Source organism: Paramormyrops kingsleyae, chromosome 2 (genome assembly GCF_048594095.1).
Source record: "Paramormyrops kingsleyae isolate MSU_618 chromosome 2, PKINGS_0.4, whole genome shotgun sequence".
Lineage (NCBI taxonomy): Eukaryota > Metazoa > Chordata > Actinopteri > Osteoglossiformes > Mormyridae > Paramormyrops > Paramormyrops kingsleyae.
This window is the reverse complement of record NC_132798.1, coordinates 19,177,885-19,200,864: the sequence shown is the minus strand read 5'-3', so window position 1 is coordinate 19,200,864 and position 22,980 is coordinate 19,177,885. Positions and strand designations below refer to the sequence as shown.

General features: G+C 41.6%; 2 protein-coding genes across 7 annotated transcripts; one reads left to right on the top strand and one right to left on the bottom strand.

Moving 5' to 3' along the window:
- The first annotated feature begins 1,976 nt into the window (after positions 1–1,976).
- Positions 1,977–3,740, top strand: LOC140582996 (beta-1,4-galactosyltransferase galt-1-like). The gene has a single exon (XM_072707559.1). The coding sequence runs from the start codon at positions 2,020–2,022 to the stop codon at positions 3,166–3,168; it is 1,149 nt and encodes a 382-aa protein (XP_072563660.1). The 5' UTR covers positions 1,977–2,019; the 3' UTR covers positions 3,169–3,740.
- A 5,309-nt stretch (positions 3,741–9,049) lies between these two features.
- On the bottom strand, positions 9,050–22,950 carry fbxw2 (F-box and WD repeat domain containing 2). 6 transcript variants are annotated; one of them, XM_023840764.2, is made up of 7 exons: positions 22,877–22,950; positions 20,239–20,748; positions 18,974–19,168; positions 13,576–13,709; positions 13,074–13,160; positions 12,730–12,899; positions 9,050–10,076 (listed from the first exon to the last, which is right to left on the bottom strand). In XM_023840764.2, exons 2-7 carry the CDS (start codon positions 20,726–20,728, stop codon positions 9,788–9,790), a joined length of 1,365 nt encoding a protein of 454 aa, XP_023696532.1. In that variant the 5' UTR covers positions 20,729–20,748; positions 22,877–22,950; the 3' UTR covers positions 9,050–9,787. The 6 variants fall into 6 exon arrangements, with proteins under 6 accessions (XP_023696532.1, XP_023696527.1, XP_023696530.1 ...); XM_023840759.2 differs by lacking the exon at positions 22,877–22,950 and adding an exon at positions 20,979–22,777; XM_023840762.2 differs by lacking the exon at positions 22,877–22,950 and adding an exon at positions 21,169–22,777.
- Positions 22,951–22,980: the final 30 nt, after the last annotated feature.

The following is a 22,980-nucleotide window of genomic DNA, read 5'->3' as shown; positions in this document are numbered from 1 at the left end:
TTTCTTTAAGTTATAAACAAGGTGTTCAAGGCTGCCGACTCTCACGCATCTGGCGTGACACTCATGCTTTCAGACTTTCACGCACACGCAAAATATTTTACAGCAAATCTTTGTCATTCCATAATAAATATAAAGGTAGCTACATCAAAAGCGTTGGGGTAGTTTGCAAACCCTGCAGACTATTTACAGGGTAATAAAACTGTTACATAGATGGATGTGCATGTGTGCAGACTTGTCTTGAATTGAAAATCTCATGCCAGCCAGCTGACCAAAGTTGACAACCCGTCTCAAAATTGGCTAAATATATATCCCCCCCCAAATCTGCGCTGATGGCTTTGTCTCATACAGATAGAAAAAGACACAAATCCCAACCTGGTGAATGACTCACTTCTTTTTCCACATTTCTGTTTAAATTAACTCAAAGAAAATCCTGAACCGGATCGGTTTGAACCAGTTTCAGAACACATATCTTCATATGTAACCAAAACACTTTGACTATATTAGAGATGAATGAAGAAATGAACGAAGGAATGAACAAGCAAATGAACAAATGAATAAATCATACATATATGCTCTCATGTCAGTCACCTTGATATATTCTAAAGGCAGGGATTCAACAACATGTCTAGAAGGGGTGTCCAGAACAGGCACATAATATTATGGTGGTCAGATGGCTGCACCTAACAGCCCAGTCAAACTAAAGGCTACTTTGCACGGCTAACTAACCCATCCTTATTGATCACTTTTCATTTGTAAATCCGCCAGTTACCTATTCTGGGTAGCATACACCCCAAGATGGAGGTACATCCTGGATGGGAATTTGTTCACTTAAAATATATTAAGGCAATAAATATTTTATGATATACTATACGTTAAAAATATTATAGTCTTCAAAGGAACATTCTTTGAGGGAATAAGTTGCTTTTTCTTCCTTGTTGTTTGAGTTCTAATTGTTATATTCTGCTTCCCAAAAGGAAGGGCTTGGAAATTGCAATGGCTGCATGTTTCCAGGTTCTGGAGGTGTAGAACTCCTGGAGAGTGATCAGGCCACAGTCAATGAGAGGCTCTGTGAAGCAGATAATGTAGAATGGCTGCTGAGGATGTATTGTGGAGATGGGAAGGTTAGCTGTTCTTCAGCTCGGCAGTGAAGCTCCTTTATGGCGTCGGTCAGTCGCTGGTAATACACAGAGTGGGTGGTTTGCCTTGTTTTGTGATTAGCTGCTCTTTTAGCCTTTCAAAGTATCTCAGTGAAGCTGCTGTGATTTCCTGCTCCAGTCCATGCTTGGCCTTTTCAACATTTCTATTTCACTCTTCCCAATAAAAGCAGGTTTATATGTTAACTATGGCTTCACTGACTAATCATAGCAAAACTGACCAATTTTATTTAACTATGACGTGCACCATTATATGGCTGGAATGCCCTAGAGCAGGGGGGCAATCCTGTCCACAAAGGGCCAGTGTGTATGCAGGCTTTTGGGGTAACCTTTAGGTCAGCTGTTCAAACCCAGGTGTGAGGACTCCTCAGCCAATCAGTCCTATAATTAGTAATCAATTAGGGAGTTGCAGCAAAAACCCACACACACAGTGGGCCTTTCTGGGTAAGATTGCCCACCCCTGCTCTAGAGTGACATGATGGATTGAGCGGTTTGCAGTGTCACAGGGATGGACCATCATCCTTCATCTGGTCACACCCATGATTTGTTGCCCATATTTTGTTTTTTTTGGGAAAGGTTCACTTATGATACCTAGAAGGAGAATAAAGCAAAAACTGTGCATTTACAATATTTCTGTGTGTCTTTTCTAGGTTGCTCATCCATCAATTGCATCCTCATGGAGAAAACTTCATTAAAGAAATGTATTTTTCTATCATTAATACTTTTTTTAGTCACAGGGATAAACTTTATAGAGTATCCTACTACAAAATGGCATTTTTGGAGAAGTAAGTTGCATCCATCCACCCTCTATCCAACAGCTAATTTGAGTAATCACTCTGCAGCAAACTTGACTGAACAAAATTTAATGCCGATTAAGGACACAAAGCATTTCCTGGTCTCTGCCTACAAAGATCACAGGATTGATGGAACCATTCGTATCATTAGTATAATTAAGAGGGATGATGTCACAGCACTGTATTGTATCATTGGTTGTGCTCAACATGGATATTTTGTTACAGCAGCAGAGGTCAACATACACCGTGATCATTTTGGGTTCCCTTACCAGACCACAGACCTGCTGTGTAAAACTGAACCAAAGTGTGATGCTACAAATGTCACCATCAGTAATTCTGTGCACACCTCAGACATTCCAGATATGATCTTCCTACCCATACGAAACAGAGAGAGGAAAGAGCACAACTTCAAAAACAATTTCACTGTCTGCATCTCCACCCTCTTTGGAAATTATAACAATGTACTGCAGTTTGTGCAGACCATAGAAGTGTACAAACTCCTGGGCATACAGAAAGTGGTCATCTATAACACCAGCTGTGGTCCAGACCTTGATAAGGTTCTGCAGTACTACAAGGAAGAGGGTACACTTGAAATCCACCAATGGCCAATAGATCAGTTCCTCAAACCCTCCAAAGGTTGGAAATTTCAAAGGGACAAAGGTGACCTCCATTACTATGGGCAGTTAACTACTCTGAACGACTGTATCTACAGAAACATGTACAGATCCAAGTATCTTCTGCTGAATGACATTGATGAAATAATTATGCCTTATCAACATGCTACACTGGAGCTTCTCCTGGAGGACCTGCAAAGGCAAAACCCTACAGTAGGAGTCTTTATAATCCAGAATCGTTTCTTCCCTAAAACTGTTTTTGATGATGAAGGCAGGTTCAGTTTCCCACGATGGAAAATCGTTCCAGGGATAAACATCTTGGAACACATTTACCGGGAACCTGTCAAGAAGGATGTTTTCAACCCCGCCAAGATGATCATAAACCCAAGGCAAGTGGTGCAGACATCAGTGCATTCAGTGCTGAAGAATTATGGAGACATATTGAGAGTTCTACCTGATATATGCAGCGTTGTGCATGTCAAAGATCATCTGCAAAGGCGTCTCAGCAAAGAACAACTGATTGTGGATAAAAAGCTATGGGAGTATCAGAAGGACCTTGTGCCAAATGTTGACCATGTGTTAAATAAATTAGGGATCTACGACTGAAGTATTAAGTATGCATACCAAAAGGACACGCCCACGCAAGAAACCAGCCAGCTGATCAAAGTTGGTAATCCTTGGTATTACAAAATTCAAGTCTTTTTATAAGTTAATTGAATTTTTGTTTGAATTTTAAATGTTTTGAGTGTGTCTTACTGCCCACCTTGTCATATTGGGTTACTGTCCTATTAACAAATTAACCTTTGACTTCAGTCAAATCACAACCTTTATGTTGTCCTTCCCTCACTGGAATGATCACATTTCTAGTATGTTCACCACATGTTTCTGTGGCTCAGTGGGCTATGTGTCTGTGCCACTGATCAGAAGATTGCTGGTTTGAGCCCAGCCTATGCAAAAGAGTCCATCTTCGTGGACTGTCCAGCAAAGCCCTTAACCCCCAGCTCCAGGGGTGCTCCATGCTGACCCTGTGCTGTGACCCCCAAGTTTGCTGTCACCTGCATATATGTCACTTGGAGAACAATATAGGGCAAAGAGAACTTTCCCACAAAAAAATAATATTAACATTCTATTCATTTTCACCATATTGTGTCTGTAGTTGACTGTGATTAAACTCAATATGTCCACCCTGCAAAAATGAAATGTCCAATTAATCAATTTAATTTTAGAATATTATATTTTTAAAACACAACAATGCCACCTTGAACAATTGCTAACTTTTCTAACTGTAAGTCAGTCATATTTACATCAAATGGTTTCAAATGGTTTAGCTAAACCGTCCACCCTGTTGCATTTCTATTTCATTGCAAAATGATTCATCTACAAATAACATTCCCATTTTCAATATAGCTATACAATTACGTTCAGTGTAACGCACTAACAGCACACTGCTGTTACATTATCACTTTCATTTACTCTACTTGTGTTAGCATTAAGCCTATTTATGCTTTCCAGGGTTTATAACTTGCTGCTACTTAACGTGACCAAGTCACCAGGTGAAACCCTATCAGCAATGTTTCATTAGAATAAATCCATAAAATAATACATTAAACATTATAACTGATATGTTATGAACCACAGGGGGACAAATAGCGGAAGTTGAATCTTCTGTCACGCATGCACGCACGCACGCACGCACGCACAATGGAGTGGTGGCTCTGGGGCTTGGGATCTATGCCAGGAAGTAGAAGGGTGCTGGTTCAAATCCCATGAATGCCCAGAGTGATTCTACTCTGCTGGGCCCCTGAGCAAGGCCCTTAACCTGCAATGGCTTCATCCTGTGTATGATGTTAATCTACATCCAGCCCTATAAGGAAATCCTACAACTTTTAATTAACTAACAGCGAATAACTTATGGGTTGGTGGCAGGATTGGCACTCCAGCCACCGGAAAAAACGTCACACTGGTCCGTTTGGTCGGAGGTATCACCTACTACATGGCTGCACTCAGGCTCTCATCTCTGAGGGAGGTACTTTGTCATGTGGTGAGTGTGGCAACACACTGTAATCAGTGCATGGTCCTTACCTCTATATATACACTCACCTAAAGGATTATTAGGAACACCTGTTCAATTTCTCATTAATGCAATTATCTAATCAACCAAACACATGGCAGTTGCTTCAATGCATTTAGGGGTGTGGTCCTGGTCAAGACAATCTCCTGAACTCCAAACTGAATGTCAGAATGGGAAAGAAAGGTGATTTAAGCAATTTTGAGCGTGGCATGGTTGTTGGTGCCAGACGGGCCGGTCTGAGTATTTCACAATCTGCTCAGTTACTGGGATTTTCACGCACAACCATTTCTAGGGTTTACAAAGAATGGTGTGCAAAGGGAAAAACATCCAGTATGCGGCAGTCCTGTGGGTGAAAATGCCTTGTTGATGCTAGAGGTCAGAGGAGAATGGGCCGACTGATTCAAGCTGATAGAAGAGCAACTTTGACTGAAATAACCACTCGTTACAACCGAGGTATGCAGCAAAGCATTTGTGAAGCCACAACACGCACAACCTTGAGGCGGATGGGCTACAACAGCGGAAGACCCCATCGGGTACCACTCATCTCCACTACAAATAGGAAAAAGAGGCTACAATTTGCACAAGCTCACCAAAATTGGACAGTTGAAGACTGGAAAAATGTTGCCTGGTCTGATGAGTCTCGATTTCTGTTGAGACATTCAAATGGTAGAGTCAGAATTTGGCGTAAACAGAATGAGAACATGGATCCATCATGCCTTGTTACCACTGTGCAGGCTGCTGGTGGTGGTGTAATGGTGTGGGGGATGTTTTCTTGGCACACTTTAGGCCCCTTAGTGCCAATTGGGCATCGTTTAAATGCCACGGTCTACCTGAGCATTGTTTCTGACCATGTCCATCCCTTTATGACCACCATGTACCCATCCTCTGATGGCTACTTCCAGCAGGATAATGCACCATGTCACAAAGCTCGAATCATTTCAAATTGGTTTCTTGAACATGACAATGAGTTCACTGTACTAAAATGGCCCCCACAGTCACCAGATCTCAACCCAATAGAGCATCTTTGGGATGTGGTGGAATGGGAGCTTAATGCCCTGGATGTGCATCCCACAAATCTCCATCAACTGCAAGATGCTATCCTATCAATATGGGCCAACATTTCTAAAGAATGCTTTCAGTACCTTGTTGAATCAATGCCACGTAGAATTAAGGCAGTTCTGAAGGCGAAAGGGGGTCAAACACCGTATTAGTATGGTGTTCCTAATAATCCTTTAGGTGAGTGTATATTTTTTTCCTGTTCATTTTTGTGTGAAACAGAAAGTGGAACTATTGTGGATTTGCTGAAAATTAATATTATCATATATCATGGAATTCATAATTCACAAAGGTTTTGGAAAAACAAAAACAATTATTGTTCAGAAAGTGACATGATATGCTTGTTAAAATTGCATTTCTGTTACGATGCAGTGGAAATATTGATCTCTTTTGTTTGTGTTGGGTAGATATAACTTGTGGATGAAATTACAAAGTGGTGTGTGTGTGTGTGTGTATATATATATATATATATATATATATATATATAGCACCAAGCATAAATGAGTACAAAAGATCTTAGAAAAATCATCTGTCTTTCGAATTAATGCTTTCTATGCTATACTGTGTCATACAATATTCCAGCAAATCTGGTTTATTGCCTGCAAATGAAATTTTTCCCTACAAAAAAACAAAACTGGGATTTATTACAAAATGATTTAAGACCATGGTGCAAAAATGAGTACACCCCAGTGAAGGTCTTAGGAATGAAACTCAATAAAATGCTAATTAAGAGGAACTCTGCAATAGATGAGTCCACTCAGTCATCACACAGGTGGCCACTAGATAATTAATGGTGGTATTTAACAAATAAAATCCCCTCCCATTCAATGCTGACAGTAGTGGCACCACATGGAAGATAAATGTCACAGGACTTGAGAACGAAAGTAATTTCTTTACACAAAAAAGTCTACAAGAAAATTAGTAAAGGACTGCAAATCAGTCAAACTACAGTAGCAAAAGTGATTCAGAAATTCAAAATGGACAGAATTGTGACAAGCCCCCTGAGAAATCCAGGCCCTCTATGGAAGCTTCACCTCGACATGAGCGTTCTGTAATGTGAAGGGTTGAGGAAAATCACTATGCAAGTTTGCGACAGCTAAAGCAATACAAAGCCAAACTGGGGTGATTGTTTCCCATGACATAATATAACATACACTGCAGAGGAGTGATGTGCAAGGGTGCTGCCTGTGAGGGAAGCCACTGCTTAAGCAAATGCACACAAAAGCCGGTTTGGCATTTGCCCAGGCCCTGGTGACGAAGGTGAAGACTATTGGGACTCACCACTTTGGAGTGATGAGACAAAGGTACATGTTTTTGGAACGGATGGCGTCCAAACTGTATGACATCACAAGGATGAGGAGTATCATGAAAAATGCATGGTACTCACAGTAAAGCATGGTGGCAGTGTTCTTCTGTGGGGGGGTGTGAGTGCTGGAGGTGTTGGGGAATTGCATTTCACTGATGGCATCATGAATTCACAGATATGCTATGAAATGCTGAAGGAGAAGATGGTACCATCTCTCCGTGCCCTGGGTCGCAACATGACAGTGACCCAAAACATACATCCAAAGCCACTGGTGCATTTTTGAGGAAGAACAGGGTGAAAGTGATTCAGTGGTCAGACATATCAGCTGACCTCAACCCAAATGGCACCTGTGGGGAGTTCTGGAAGGACAGGCTGAGCATCACTCCCCATACAGCATCCAGGTTCTGGAAGGACAGGCTGAGCATCATTCCCTATCCAGCATCCAGGTTCTGGAAGGACAGGCTGAGCATCATTCCCTATCCAGCATCCAGGTTCTGGAAGGACAGGCTGAGCATCATTCCCCATCCAGCATCCAGGTTCTGGAAGGACAGGCTGAGCATCATTCCCCATCCAGCATCCAAGTTCTGGAAGGACAGGCTGAGCATCATTCCCCATACAGCATCCAGGTTCTGGAAGAGCTCATTCTCCAATAATGGAGAAAGATGTGCCAGTATGTTGCCAGCTTGTTCATTCCATGTCTAGAAGAGTTGGTGCTGTTCTTTCAACTAATGGAGGCCATACAAAATACTAGATTTGGTAGAATTTGTTGCAGGGTGTATTCATTTCTGCAATGCTTCCTTTGAATAGTTTATTATTTTCCTATCCTAATGATGCTGGTGATCAAGTTTTTATGTTGTTAATGAAACAAATGTTGAATAAAACTCAGTTTTGTCAACAATCTGCTAAATGTTCTGGAGTTCACTGAGAAATGGATTTTTAAAAGGGGTGTACTGATTAATGCTGGGCACTATATATAGTGTGTGTTGTGTGTGTGTGTGTATATATATATATATATATATATATATACACACACACACACACACACACACATTCAATTTCAATGGGCCTACCCATTACATCATATTTAATCAGTGCCCCAATGATTAAAAACTGAGGTTGTTGGTCACTATGAGTTAAAATTATTAGATGGGTTTCTTTAATTCTTTAATTTGTCATTTAATGACAGTACTCTGGTTTTCTTTTTTAATGCCGGGTCACTTTAATCCATTAACAGGACTGGCCTTTGGGGTCCCCCACGGTAAATTTTGTCGAATGAGGGTGGACTTCCTGTGATAACTTTTGCTGGAATGTCAGTTTCGCTTGGCCAGTCCAGCTCTGCCTGCTACTGTGGTGAAAGCGGAGGAGAACATTTGTTCTGCTAATAAAAGTATTCAAATTGAGAGCAGTTACACTGTTACATGTACAGTGTCATGCATTATTACTCTTAAGGAGCATCAGCAGTAATTGTATTATTACAAATAATCACAAGTAAGTTTCATCCAGTGGGTTGAGATTACCCAGCAGTGTTCGTCTATCCTACCACTCTACGTGATTGCTAAAGAGTCAAAAAGAAATGAATTTTCTGTTCATTAGTATTATCCATTATCATGAGCAATGCCACTGTTATTGGATATGCAGCCTACATATGTGATCAACAGATTACAATGACCATACGTAACCGGCAAGTATGCAGGCAGTAGATCGTCACATTACATTAAGCCTGCCACTCCTGCGTTCATTTGTAGACACATATCAATTATCAGCCATTTATAGACAGACACTAAATCTGGCAACGTTTTGGATATGTCATAGATTTAAAGCCCTGGATTCACTGGTGGGCGGAACTTCGCAGGCGCCACCCTGCTCAAATTCACGCTGCGTGGGGAGGGTGTGTAACTACGCAACACTGTAACATGAAAGAACAGGTGAAATACAGTGCGCGTACACCCTAAATTTGCTTCTGCCGGTGATGGTCAGCAATATCCAACATACCTCTCTGCTTTGTTCTGGTTAATAACTGCGTTTAGTATAAAATAAACTAAAATACTATATGCTACATAGATAAAAAATAATAATTTATACTGAATTGTAAAAATCAAAGGAATGCAAGCAAGCCAACCTTTAAAAAGCAAATCTCGTTTGTACAGCAGTCAGCACTTTCACTTCATTCGAACACTTGCAAAAACAAAACTGCATCCTTTCCGTTCAAATTTTTTCACAAAATATTCTTTCTTCTTTCAACGGCAACTTAAACACAAACGTATGGTGTCTCCTGGGAAAACAATGTGCAGAAATAATTAAAATTACAATAAGACGTAGTGAATTATTATAATTCGGTCAATATTACATTTTTGTGACATCTCTAGTTTCCAGAGCACTGTGGAAGCGGAAACTGAAGAACATGCGACTATTACCAATATTTATAAACATACTGTACATTTTTTTTTAAACTTCTCACAAGAAAACCATTTTCCCATATTTGTTTAAATACACATGGCACTCTGTGAGTAAATTAACGGACTATTAAAAACAAACAAAAAAAACAGTCCGGTCACAACAGCAAAATGCAGTACTGTAATGTGTCCAGGCAATGTCCTTTCATCCTGCGGCACAGACATGGCTGGGCATCTGCTATGTTGGTTATACTTCCTGTAAAAGGGAAAAACGTCTGGTGCATGTGTGTGATTGCCAGTGTTTTTTTGTTCCATGCAACTCCACGTTTCTTATGAGTGGCACCGACTGGATGGTCACGTCACGTCTGTCCCCCGCACCGCAGTCTCCGGCGTGCCAGTCTATCCGTTTTCCTTCCACAGTACCAAATGAATGCTATGATCCGGCATGCTTGTAGCAAACACCAGGCCCGAATCGTTCTTCCCGTCAAGACCATTCAGCCAGGAGGTAACACCAGGAAGGAAGCTGGAGCCGCGCTTTGACTTCCTGTATGCAGGGAGAGGCCAGCGACCTATGATGCCCTCTGTCCTCAGGTCCATGACGTACAAGTAGTGGTTGTCAAACAGAAGGGCGAAAACTTCCCCTAAGCTGAGCAAAGACAAGTTTGCACAGTCCTGTGTTTTGATGACCCTGAAAGAGAAACAGTGGTTTGTTTAGGTGCATGTGGGGAATACAGGAGTACACTGACCACAGCTGAACACAGCCCACATGTAACCCAAATTTAAATTTTTGAACAAACCATGTTCTGAGTTTCTCGTCTCAGTCCCCCCCCCCAGACAGCCCACATTTTTGCTCCCTCCCAGTTGTATCCAGTAACCCAGTGGGAAGCAATGGGTAATGGGTTATACCACTCAGTGAAGACAGCATGATGGAAAGGAAATTACACTTTTCCTAGTTCAAGTTCAAACGACACCAGTGTAGTGACAACAAGGAGGGGGATTTCAATTCTGGACCGGTGACTCTTTCCTTTGAAAGGTGATTGTGAATACACAGTGCTGCAGTCATTAACAAAACACAGTCACAGGCACAAGGGCAGGGCAGGGCAGGGCAGAGAACAAATAAGGGATTAGGACATGTGAACCAGCATATCCTAGCACACAGACAGATACACCATAAGGATGAATAACACCTGGAGTGCACACCTACACACTGCAGTCACCTAGGGAGCTTGGCAAGGGCAGCAGAATTCTTACCATTCCGTAACATGCAACCACTGCCATTTGTAAATGCTCTCCTGTGCAATTGTTCTCACACATTTGTTTATAAACAGTGCATATTATGTACTAATGTCCGCGAGAGACAAAGCACAGCTATTATTGTCATTGACTTTTATTTTATTTCAGTTTGTTTCGGAAGCAATATACCAATGTTTGTGTAGTTGTAGTTTCATTTTAATATTTTATTTCAGTTTATGATGTTTTCTTAGTTTTATTTAATTTAATTTTTTTTTAAATGATAAGTCTGCCCTGTGCAATCAGTACACGAGCTGCCACTCACTGCATCCTCTAAAACACAGAGACAGACAGAGCGTCCTGCTGTAAAGGTCCCAATATTTCTAATTTGTTTGGGTTGTTCAGAACCACGGAGCATTAAAGCTGTTCCAGCTACTAAAGCTGCAGCCTAAGTTAATGGGTTGTTTCATTTAAAACTTAGTGCTGCAGCCCTTCCTACTGGATTCACATTGAGGACTTTAGATAACAGGGCAGCGATTCACAATCAATTCAAGGCTGTGTCCCTGTGCAATGTACGCGTCAGCTTTCATGGGGATGTATACATTTGTTTCCATAGTTCATAAATAAATGTCTCATTACAGATCAGTAGAGATACACATTCCAAATTATTCTTTTATTAACCAATTGCTTCCTGCTAAATGCTACTTATCCGGAACATAGCACTTTAAATTTATCAGCCCCTTAATTACAGACTTAAAAGGAAACTGGTATTAGAGGTACCTTAATGGAGATCCTTCATACCGTATGCATGTACACCCTTGTGCAAATTAAATGCTGTCACACAGACATGCATGCAATGGCCAGGGACCTGCTGGTTTGCACAGCCACCAGGGCAGAGTGTACGATGTGTGGATGGACAGAGGAGGCACTGTGCCCACAGACTGGCAGGCCTGCTTGGGTGGGGTTAGAGCTGGGTGGTATGACTGAGTGGATGGACAGAGGAGGCACTGAGCCCACAGACTGGCAGGCCTGCTTGGGTGGGGTTAGAGCTGGGTGGTATGACTGAGTGGATGGACAGAGGAGGCACTGAGCCCACAGACTGACAGGCCTGCTCGGTTGGGGTTAGAGCTGGGTGGTATGACTGAGTGGATGGACAGAGGAGGCACTGAGCCCACAGACTGACAGGCCTGCTCGGTTGGGGTTAGAGCTGGGTGGTATGACTGAGTGGATGGACAGAGGAGGCACTGTGCCCACAGACTGACAGGCCTGCTCGGTTGGGGTTAGAGCTGGGTGGTATGACCACCCATACCAAAATATTAATATGAAGTTGGTCGGCCTAGTGTTGCTGTAACAGCCTCTACTTTTCTGCTAAGGCTTCACATTAGACGTCGGCACACATTGCTGGTGGGGTTTGCAGCCATTCAGGTGGGCTATTGAGGTTGGGTCATCAGGTCCCTTTCTGTGAACTTGAGTGCCTGCCACTTTGCAGCTGAACTTGCTCCCAGATGTTTTGTTCTTCATAATCACTTCACTTATGTTAACCAGGGAAGCTCAATCAGAGTAGAAATGTGGCAAATTGACTTGTTGGAAAGATGGAATCCAATGATAGTGCCCAATGGAAAGACACTAACCACTCCTGTACAGCCAAGCACCATGCTGTTAATATTCATCATGGGAGATTGCATGACTGCGTGCTTAAATATACACCAGGGTCAGCAATGTGTGACTTATTAAGAATGATGCCCAAATAGCATATTTTTCTTTTTTACAAATGGCCCCCAACCATGGTCCTACAGTTGACCAGGAAGTTGCTTCTCAAAACAGGTACAACAGTGCCAAAACACAGTATGGTGTGATTCCAAGACATTTGCTGTGGAGGGCACATGAATATTAAAATGAACTCCTTGGATGCTGCTCACACACACACACACACACACACACACACACACACACACACACACACACACACACACACACACACACACACACACACTCTAATAGTTGTGTTTTCACCCTCATGATGCTTTTAGAGAAATCCTTTCTGGATGCCAAACCCATGAGACACATGACACACAGCATTTTGCGTGTTGAGGTGTCAGGTGAGTATATACCTGAGAATTTCATAGCTGGCAAAGTCCCACTGGTACAGGCCCAGGTCGGAGCTGCACACGATGTGTTTACCATCGAATTGGAGCCGAGGCTGTAAGCACACGCTCCGGTCCTCTGAGACACACAGGGTCTTCAAGCACTTGCAGTTGATCTCTCGGCCAATAGGCCAAACCTTCAGAAGAGCACAAATATTGCTTAACCACCACTCTGCCCCAAAGTACAGACAATTCAAGAGTGACCTCTGTTGGAACTTCTGAAACATTACAACAGGCAAGTACTTAAATGTGAATTAGTCATATAAAGAACTGAGAATAAAGCAGAATCTAGAAATAACATGAAACTTTACCTTAATTTCGTATTTATCTGCACTTAATAAAATATAGTCACCAGGACTATGCATGAGCGACTCCACCTGGCTTTTTTGCAAGACAACCTAAAAAGTAAGAGAGAAATGAAACAGCATGGACACAGCAAAGGAACACAGTCGCAGTGTTTCAAACTGGAAATGGACTGGAAGGACTAGTGAACACTGAGCACAGAAAAAGAGCTGCCTGCCTTTGGCAGTTAGCATAAAATTGCGTTGCGGAAACAACTAAACAAAAGGGGAAAATAGGAAAACGAATATTAAGAAGTTGCTGAAACATTTTGAAAGATGCTGGCCAAGAGAACAACTGGAAAGCTCACTGATGTGAAAATCAAGTTATGAAAGTAAAGATAGACTTTTTATAAAGACTTGTAGAATTCAATACTAAGACTAAAGCCGTACCAAAATATCACAGTCCAAAGCCAGTATGGAGTACCAGGTGACTAATGATCATTTCCAGTCAGCACCCAGCAGAAGAGCGTACCTTGGTCACCCATTCAGTGTGGCCAGTAAGGGTGTTGAGACACGTCCCTGCTGATAAGGACCAGACCTTCACGGTGAAGTCTGCAGAGCCGCTGACCAGGGTATCCAGATCGTCGTTGTAGTCTATACTGAACACTGTGCAAACATCAGGAAGGAAACCACTTAGCACAAGCCAAAATAAAATTCACCACCCAAGGTTCATCAAGGCTATTTAGGAGCTCAATAGGTAAAGAATACACAACTTCTTGCGTAACTTATGTTGTTGCTTTTACTGTGCCTATATGAGGGATCCACTATATGTTACTGATGGTATTAACTGTCGGGCTGCCACGATTATTCGACATTCGATGATGTATAATCTGAAAATCGGTCAACATTGATATTTTAAATCGATGCATCTTTTTTTAAAATTATTTTAATATAATTATCTTTATGATTTCTAAAACGCTTCAATTTACTACAACAGATCTTTGCCTTTAATATCACTATGTAATTATGATCAATGTTTCCCCAACCATTATATTAGGGGGGTGCCCCACTCCCCAAACAGCACCCCCCCCCCCCTCTTGAAGATCAAGTTCATTTTATTTAATTTTATTTTCTATATAGCGCTAGATCACAACAGAAGTCATTTAAGGTTACCTTTCCTATAGAACAGGTCTATACATTGTCCTTTTATTAAACAAACAGAGAGCGCGCGACGGAAAGTATGTCGCGTCAACCACCTGAAAAGCAGACATATATCTGCGTTTTTTAAACTGTAAACTGTGAGAGGGACTTCTCAACCATGAACAGGGTAATAAATGTTGCACAATGGGTTTTTCTGTTTTAAACTATCACTATTTTAAGCTATCAGTTATCACTTTTAAAGCCTACAGTTAATGTATTTGCAGGTCAAGACAAACATCCGCAACTTGCTATAACCGCTGTGTATTATGGGTCGAATCACCACTGCTGTCATTACAAGAAACATATGAACACCATGAATCCTGTCGGTGTCCGTCTAACCCCCCCCACCCCACACAAAGCTGTAAACCGAGGGGAAACACTGATGGTAGTAGTTCAAATTACCACAAACAAAAAGGTGGTTTTACACTGTGCAAAGTTTTGATGGTATACCACAGCGGTAGCACTATGCACAAGCACCCGAAGGGGAAAAGTACAGCTGTTATTCTGGATGATGGACCTCGAGAAAAGGCAAAAGACTTTTAAATATCTTTTGTCCGTCGAGCTGCAAAGTACATTCATTATTAAAGCCATATAGTTGTCTACCTGCTACCTTAGAATTTCCACTGAATAAATGTTTGTGGAAATGTCTAAGCTTATTCTTCTTGGATTGATGGTGCCAGTGTGCGTGTGTTCGTGCCTGTTGGGCTTTTTGGGACTAGTGTTGTTAATGGTGTCGTAAGGTAAAACTGAAACAAAAGGACACTAAATAAAGAAAATTCGTGACCGAAAATAAAAATAAAAATACAAAGAAAAAAATGTGACTTTAATCTGTAAAAAGTATCGCCATGCGGTAGTAGATGGTGATCTTTCATCTTGTTCAATCACAGTATCTCCTCTTTTAAAAGTTATCGCTGCTGAGGTGTGTTTCTTCATCGCCACTTGTACAATGACAATAAAGCATCTTTATCTTACTTCAGTGCTTATCGCTTCCATGATTTACCAAGACAGTAGTATATGGTGTGCTCCACTAACAAAATTTAATAAGCATAAGGATTCGCCAAATGTATACAGATTGCAAACTTCTGGCTGTCATAATACGCACCTCATTACTATTTTAGGCAGACAACCTGATTTTGGCCAAAAATAATGTCTGTATAGTGCTGAAAAACCGGCATCCATTATCTAAAGCAATGCAATGACATACAATTTGTTGTTGTAAAAAATAAAATTAAATTAAACAGACAAGTTGATTTTCTGGAGGAAAATTAACCGTTTAGATTAATCGACCAATCGGTATAATACTCAACCGATTAATCCATAGAAAAAAAAAAGTCATTACTGGCAGCCCTAATTGACTTCCTGCAGTGATGACAATAGAATATTTTTTGCAGTAACCTTGTTATTGGCCTTCCTGCTGTGCACTTACATGTATGCGCGTGCATGTGATTTCGGAAGCCGTGGTGCACATCGGAAAATAGGGCTCCCCGAAAGCCATTATATAATTCAAACCCTGATTGTGCTACTGATACATCTCTCTCTTAGACTAAAGCAATGGGACAAACATAAATCACATACACTAAACTATTCAAAATTCCAGATTTTAAATTAATCCACTGTAATGACAGAATAATTAAAATGCGTTTGTGGGGGGCTCGAAATGGATGCTCCCTCACTTATACACCTGATCAAAAAGACAAATCAGGAACAACCGAGCACAACAAAATGACTGACTCAACCAGAATTAGAGACTAAGGATATCAGCTAGGGTGGCATCCAAAACCCAAAAGCAAGATAACAGAAAACCGTTTGGTAGATTATGTTAATTGTCATCATGAAAAAATTAAAGTAAAAAAGCCCTTCTTACATGACAAATGGTACTTTAGAAGAATCCTAATAACTACTTTATTGTTAGCACTGACTCAAGCAGACAGTCAAATACTTAATATAGTGCATCACTTAAAGGCTAATGGTGTCATTGCGTAAAACAAAGCAATAGTTCAGCTGGGTCAAAAAACATTTAAGATCATTTCAGATTAACAAGCATTCTCCCTTCACCATACTTATGTTTTTACACGGACCGAGTTTGCCGAGTAATTAACACTGAACCGGTGCCAAGGCTCACGTCTTGACACCAATTCACACTTTGACTTTGTACAATATGGATACAATAACATTTATAGTAAGACTTTCCTACAGAAAAAAGGCAGCACTTTAAAAAGCATAGATTTCACATTAATGATGGGCTTGCTATCTCTTGTCCACAAACTCCATTCCCAAAATCTGGTATTTCTGAACATTCCTGTCCTCAAATTATACTCTATCTTGTTAAAAGTGTGAAAAGTCATTTATAATTTATAGGGCTGCAACAACTAATTGATTATATCGATTAAAATAGACTATTAAAATAGTTGGCAACTGGTTTAATAATTGATTAGTTGGGTCTACGTTATTATACACATAAGTACAGTGGCTACTCCCTAATTTGGGAGCAGTAAGCTAACCAAAACCGTGGTTGCAGTAAAGCACCATTAAGCTGTATGCCGACCAATATAAAAGAAAAGGGAGACGCAAATCCTTCATTCAGTGGTGTAGCGGAGGGTAAATGCACATAAACGCCATTTACGCACCTTTTAAATTTACAAAACAGCATTTACTCACCTTTTTTTGAGATCACTAATGTTAAGGATATAGTTACCCACCGTTTTTACTGCTGTACATATAGTTTACCCACCTTAAATTTCTTGTTACCACTACGCCACTGCTTCATTTCTTCATGATAGAAATTTATAGTAATATCAAATGTTGTAGTACTCAAGATCAGTTTTTGAAAGTCTTGATCTTGTCTTTCAATCAGCCGTATTTATACTCGTTCTTGTCATGGACTTGGGATTTTATTGAGACCAGCCAAGACCACAACTCTGAGAATATTCCTATTAATGAGCTGTTTACTGTCGGATTGGATAACTTCTCACTTCATGTGCAACTAATGATGTTACTGCCGACCACGTTACCCGCCCCACCCCTTCACACACACACACATATGTGCACATGAACACAGGTGAAGTCGTGGTTGTCTGGGAAAGATGTCAACACAATCGGCTATTATCAAATGTGGCTACATATACCACAAAGTGTTTACCCTACCATTCTATTAGGGGGGCACCCCAAGTTAATTTTATTTTCTATATAGCGCCAGATCAGAACAAAAGTAATTTAAGGTTACCTTTCCAATAGAACAGGTCTATACCTTGTCCTTTTATTAAACAAACTAAATAGCCTTATGTTATTTATCTTATTTACAGTTCATCACTGTAGTATGCGCACACAACCGGATACATTTTAAAACGAAATATGCCACCTGTTGTTCACAGGTTTTTCCTCACCAATTGTCTTATTTGTGCCGTTCAGCCACTAAAGTGTATGGCGTTTCATTTTTAGCGTAAAATGCAGAAAAGGCCTTTTCTCCGCAATAAATGTTTACTTTGTTTGTCCGTAATAAATGGAGATACACTCACTCGCATGCTCTCTCCCCCCGTTACGTATGTGTATCAACATTAAATAACATTAGAGAATTATTTAATAATATTCTTAGTAGCAGCAGCGATAGTCTGTGCTTTTACATTAAAAAACTGGAGTACTGAATACATTATCTAAAGCACCATGATTTGGACTAAATTAGAAAGTTTCCAAAAACCTTGCTGAGCTGCATGTTTAGGTTCAAGTGCTGCATTTATTTATTTTTATTTTACTTGGGGGGAAAAAAATAAACAATTAATGTTCATCTCATTTAAAATATTTCAATTATTATATTATGTACATTTACTAATCTTCAGTCCCTGCCCTGGTTTTGGTCTCGGCCCTTCAGAGTCTTGGTCTTGTCTCAGTCTCGACACACTCTGGTCTCAGTCAGGACTTGGTCTCGGTTTATGTGTTCTTGACTACAACTCTAGTAATATCTGGACATTTATATCAGATAGTATATTAACTGCACTTCCCTTTCATTCTCAGCACTTGGCAGCATGACACAATGTCCATTTATTTCATTTCATTGTGCTTTGTTAGATCAGCAGTCATTAACTAAGATTATGTATGTTTTATTTACTGTGCTTCTGTGCATACTCACTACGCTGTCTCTCACATTAGAGAAATAATAATAATCGATTAATCGAAAATAAATAAAAATTAATAACCCACAGATTAATTGATTATCAAAATAATCGTTAGTTGCAGCCCTAATAATTTATTTTGAGGTTTTCTTTCAGTATTCTCAACACACTGGTGAGATAAATATCAGCGTTCTTTGAGTTATCATGCAAAGTTCATAACTTTTTCCTCAACAAATTTAATGAATTCTTCACCATAAAAAATGTTTATGTAATATGGGGCTGTTTTCAACCATAAGACAGATATGTAAAAATATATGTATTTGACGATGTATTCTGTGCCTTACAATAGACCAGTGTTTCCTAATCCAGTCCTCAGGGACCCACAGCCAGTCCACGTTTTTACCCCATCCCAGGTCGCTGCCAGATGATCCATGGTTTGCTCCCTCATAGCTCCCTGAGCAAAACTGTGGAGTGTCTGGCAGAGAGCTAGGAGGGAGCAAAAACGTGGACCGTCTGTGGATCCTCAAGGACTGGGGTTGGGAAAGACTGCAATAGACTATTGACATTTCACCAAAATATAAGCAGGGTGAATATTTGGGGAAAACAGTCAAATATCACACTTACCAGCACCAGTATGACCACGGAAATGCTGGATCTTAGCCCCTGAGCTCCACTCCCAGCAGGCAATGGTGTTGTCAAAGGACCCTGTCACCAGCTTCTGCTCGTCGAACTTCACCACGGCGCATGTGTGTGTCTGGATGCCATAGATGCATTGCCCGGTGCAAACGTCCCAAAGCTTTGCAGAGAGGTCGTCAGAGCCTGCTCCACAACAAAAATGGTGTTACAGTTTAACTATACACTCACAACAATTTTTGCAGCCTTTTCAGACAGAACTGGAAGAATCTACAAAATCTTGTTCTATGCTATCTTCAGCAGGTGTTCCACTTGCCAAACCATATAATAAAGATTTAGCCAGATCTTTTTGGAAAACCACAAAATAAAAAACCAAATTTCCAAAAAGAAGTCCCATGCAGGTAATATAAGTGTCAAGGACAATACAAATATCTGCTATCACCAAGCATCCACTGTACTTAATTGTTTGTTTTGTAGTCCTGTTTTTTTTAAATATGTCCATCAGGTTTAAGTATACTGAGCGACAAAAAAACAAATTCCTTGTATGTGTAAACATACTTGGCCAATAAAGCTTATTCTGATTTAATTATTTTCAGTTTTTTTATTACTATTTAGTAACTGGTCAATAATCAGACCAATCAAAAATGAACTGGAACATACGTACAAAGTATCCTTGAACACAGAATTACCAATATTGCTGTTGCTTTGGATTCAAAAATAATGTTCCTGTATTGTGATATTTTAATTATTACTTTTTTTGGTTCATAATCCAAAAAGCCGGTCTGACCTGTAAATGTAACAGTATGATAAACATCTCAGATTAAGTGCTACATATTATATGAACCAAAACAGACTAAATTATACTAATTTATTTTACTTTTAATGTATTTACAAATTACAGAGCTTTAGGCTGAAACTGGGCTGGTCTGACCTGTCACAAGAGCAGTACACAGATTCTGGCCCTTCCCTATGTTTTACTGTGCCACATTAGTAGTCATTCACTGAGGGTGACAAACTCAATGTTAATTGCAGAATTTGTCCTTGAAGCTAGCAGATCAGTGTGACCAAAGGAAGGTGGCAGAGCAAAAGGAATCTGAACAGGGAGGGGGGCATGTTCTCTAAATGCTGCTGACTAGGCAGGATTCTGCTGAAGAAATGGATGCAAAACACAGTTGACATAAAACTAGTGGGGAGGGAGTAAAAAAGGGCACTGATTTTAGCTAGTTCCTCTTTGATGGTAGACTGATAGACCTGACCTGTGCAAAGGAGGCCGTCCTTGTAGTACAGGGCATAGACACGTGCACTGTGACCAATCAGGGATGATGTCTCGAATGCCTCTTGGTCTCGCAGCTGCTTCACCCTCAGCTTGGCCCTCAGGTAGACCCTCTTCCAGTAGGTGGCATCCTGGATGGAGTCGTCGATCTGCCAGCCCAACTCGCGGCACGCGCCCTGCCACACCTCGGTGCAGGCACTGATCACCTTGTTCCACTGCTTGCACACCAGGCAGCAGGTGAGCAGGGTCTTGGGGTCCAGCCAGTGTAACAGGTAGAAGGTAAGCTCCAGCGGTAGCAGCCGGAGGAAGTCACGCTTCAGCAGAGTCTCCAGGCTGTTGGACAGGTGCCGTAGCTGTGCTGCCCCACTCAGGCTGATCAGGTGGTCCAACGATTGGTTCTTCTGCTGGTCCGTCAATGTGAGAAAGGAGGCGGAGACCGTCTCCAGCCACCCCTCAAAGGCCTTCTTCTCCATGAGCTCATGGGAATGTTTAGCTATAGAAAACAGGAATATACCACTAAGATGTGCACAACCTCATACTGTGCAATGTAAAAATCAGTTCCTTTTATAGCTGCTATATACAATAAAGGAACCATTTTGGAATACTGTAACAGATATTTTTCATACAAAGTACAAATCACCTTAATATTTAGCATCATATATATGCAAGACTAAGAGCAGTTCGAACATGAAATTACAATAATTAGAATGAGCAATTCCTTACGATCCCATTTTCTCAAAGGATTCATCAGAAAGAACAGCAGCAAAAACTCGAAACAAATCAATCTCCTACTATCACAAAAAAAAAACTACTATCAGGATTATCACTATGAAAAACTATTATTTGATTCCTGGATTTGTCTATTATAGGGGACGAGATGAAAGACAGCATACGGGCGCCTCCATAAACAGACCTCCTCGGAGATGGAGATGTCTGAGGTTGACTCACCACGGTCAATGAGATATTAACTGCCCGCTCATGGAAATGGGACTTGAACGCGGAAGCATACATTTAACGGCGAGGCGAGGAAGCAACTTGAAATTTTCCAGCAGGGGAGGTGGAGGCGTGGGGTTAGGGCTGCTCTGCCCAGGCGGCGAGTGCATACTGACAGCCGGCGTGCCAACTATCTGGTTAGTCATCCGGCTGCCGTGTCATCTTAGTGACCTGTATTAACTCAACTCACCTACCCAAAACCGTAATCTATGGATACAATGCAGTATCGCGCTTATATATGACACATAACTGAGACGCTATGCAAATCAAATAGTTTAAACAGCGCAAAGACTGTGAGACCGGCTACAAAGTGATCCTGACAGGTTAGGGTGTCAGAGGGAAGGTAGCTACTAGCTGCGCCTAGTTCGTGACAGGTAAACCGCTAGCTAGCAGACACTAGTATTAAACCGGGCAGCGCTGCCTCCTCCCGGGTTACGCAAATATAACCACAGCCGTGCTGGTTTACACCTGTCTGGCGACGGGATAAGCAACCAACCAGTTAAAAACCGTCTTACCATTTCCCGTGGAACCCGTGTCGACGACAGTGGACAACTTCCAGATATAGATCTGAACCGCGGGAAGGTTACAGGAGCAAGACGGCTAACCAGACTCAACCCCCGCCATAAATACGAGCCGTGAAAGTATCATGGCTGGGCGTTTCTAGGCAAAATACACACAGAATTATATATTAAGCTTGCTGAGCAAATTATCTCCAAAAGTAGCCAACCTAATCTAGCTGTCAGGTAACCGGTCCTGCTAACACTTGTTAAAATGCATAACCGTTAAACGCACGGAAAAAACGCACTGGGCGACAACACAAACCAGAATGCACAGCTAGCTTTCTGTCGGCGGGTCCCAAAATTCCACACCTTGCATTATTCTTATTGATAATATTATTATTGAAAACCATCTGTCAGCCTGGCTAGCAAGTCGGACGGCTGTCCGAGTGACCCAAAGACAGAAGAGTCGCGCGCGGCTAACAGAAGCGGGACTCGCGAGGACCAGTGGGCGACGCTAAAGTATGCTAGGCTAGGCTAGGCTAATCTAGGCCGCTTTTGTTTGTTAACACTAGGGTTAACCCGCCTTTCCGCAAAAAAAGTACAGGCAGCTAGGCGAACAAATAATATAAAGTCTATTTAAAGGCTGCGCGTACGGCCGGCTTCGTCGCTTGTGTTTTGCTCTTTTACTTCGCTTGTGTTTAAAGCTACGGAATGGCCCTGCTGCCCGGCGAGCCAACTTCAGGCCTGTCTCTAATGCCTGCGGAGACAGGAAGTCATCCGGAGGAAGAGGCTGGAGTTGGACGGCGGCAGGGAGGAGCAGGGAATTCGTGTGTCCGCCATCGTGACGAGATGGTCGTCTTGTTGGCACGCCGTAATGACTCGGTAGGATCCTGTTCCGGTTAAAAGTCTCGGGCCAGGAACTGGATGGATCCGGCGAGTCGTCGCCTAAAACTGCCGACGTCCGACCGATTCCGGCGGCTGACAGCTGTGAAGTGTCTGGAGTGTCTACGATCGCGGATGCCGGTGCGCAGGCGAACGCGAGCTGGCGGGGACGGGGGGGGCTTCGACTTCTTGGCATGATGATGAAAAATGCGAATAATCTGTCGGTCATAAGTAGGCTATACAAACCTCTTGGTGAGAGAAGGTTGCAATCAAATGACAGTGGGAGTTTGACGGGTCATGCGAGGGAGACAGGCACCGTCCACAGGGGTTTTTCAGAGTCTTGGGGCGGG

Coding starts and splice junctions, on each gene's coding strand:
- LOC140582996 (XM_072707559.1), top strand. CDS start 2,020: ATGCCGATTAAGGACACAAAGCATTTCCTGGTCTCTGCCTACAAAGAT.
- fbxw2 (XM_023840759.2), bottom strand. CDS start 21,003: ATGAATCCTTTGAGAAAATGGGATC. Junction 13,710..18,973: donor CCGTGGTCATACTGGTGCTG/GTAAGTGTGATA, acceptor ATGTTTGCACAG/TGTTCAGTATAGACTACAAC. Junction 13,161..13,575: donor ACACTGAATGGGTGACCAAG/GTACGCTCTTCT, acceptor CTTACTTTTTAG/GTTGTCTTGCAAAAAAGCCA.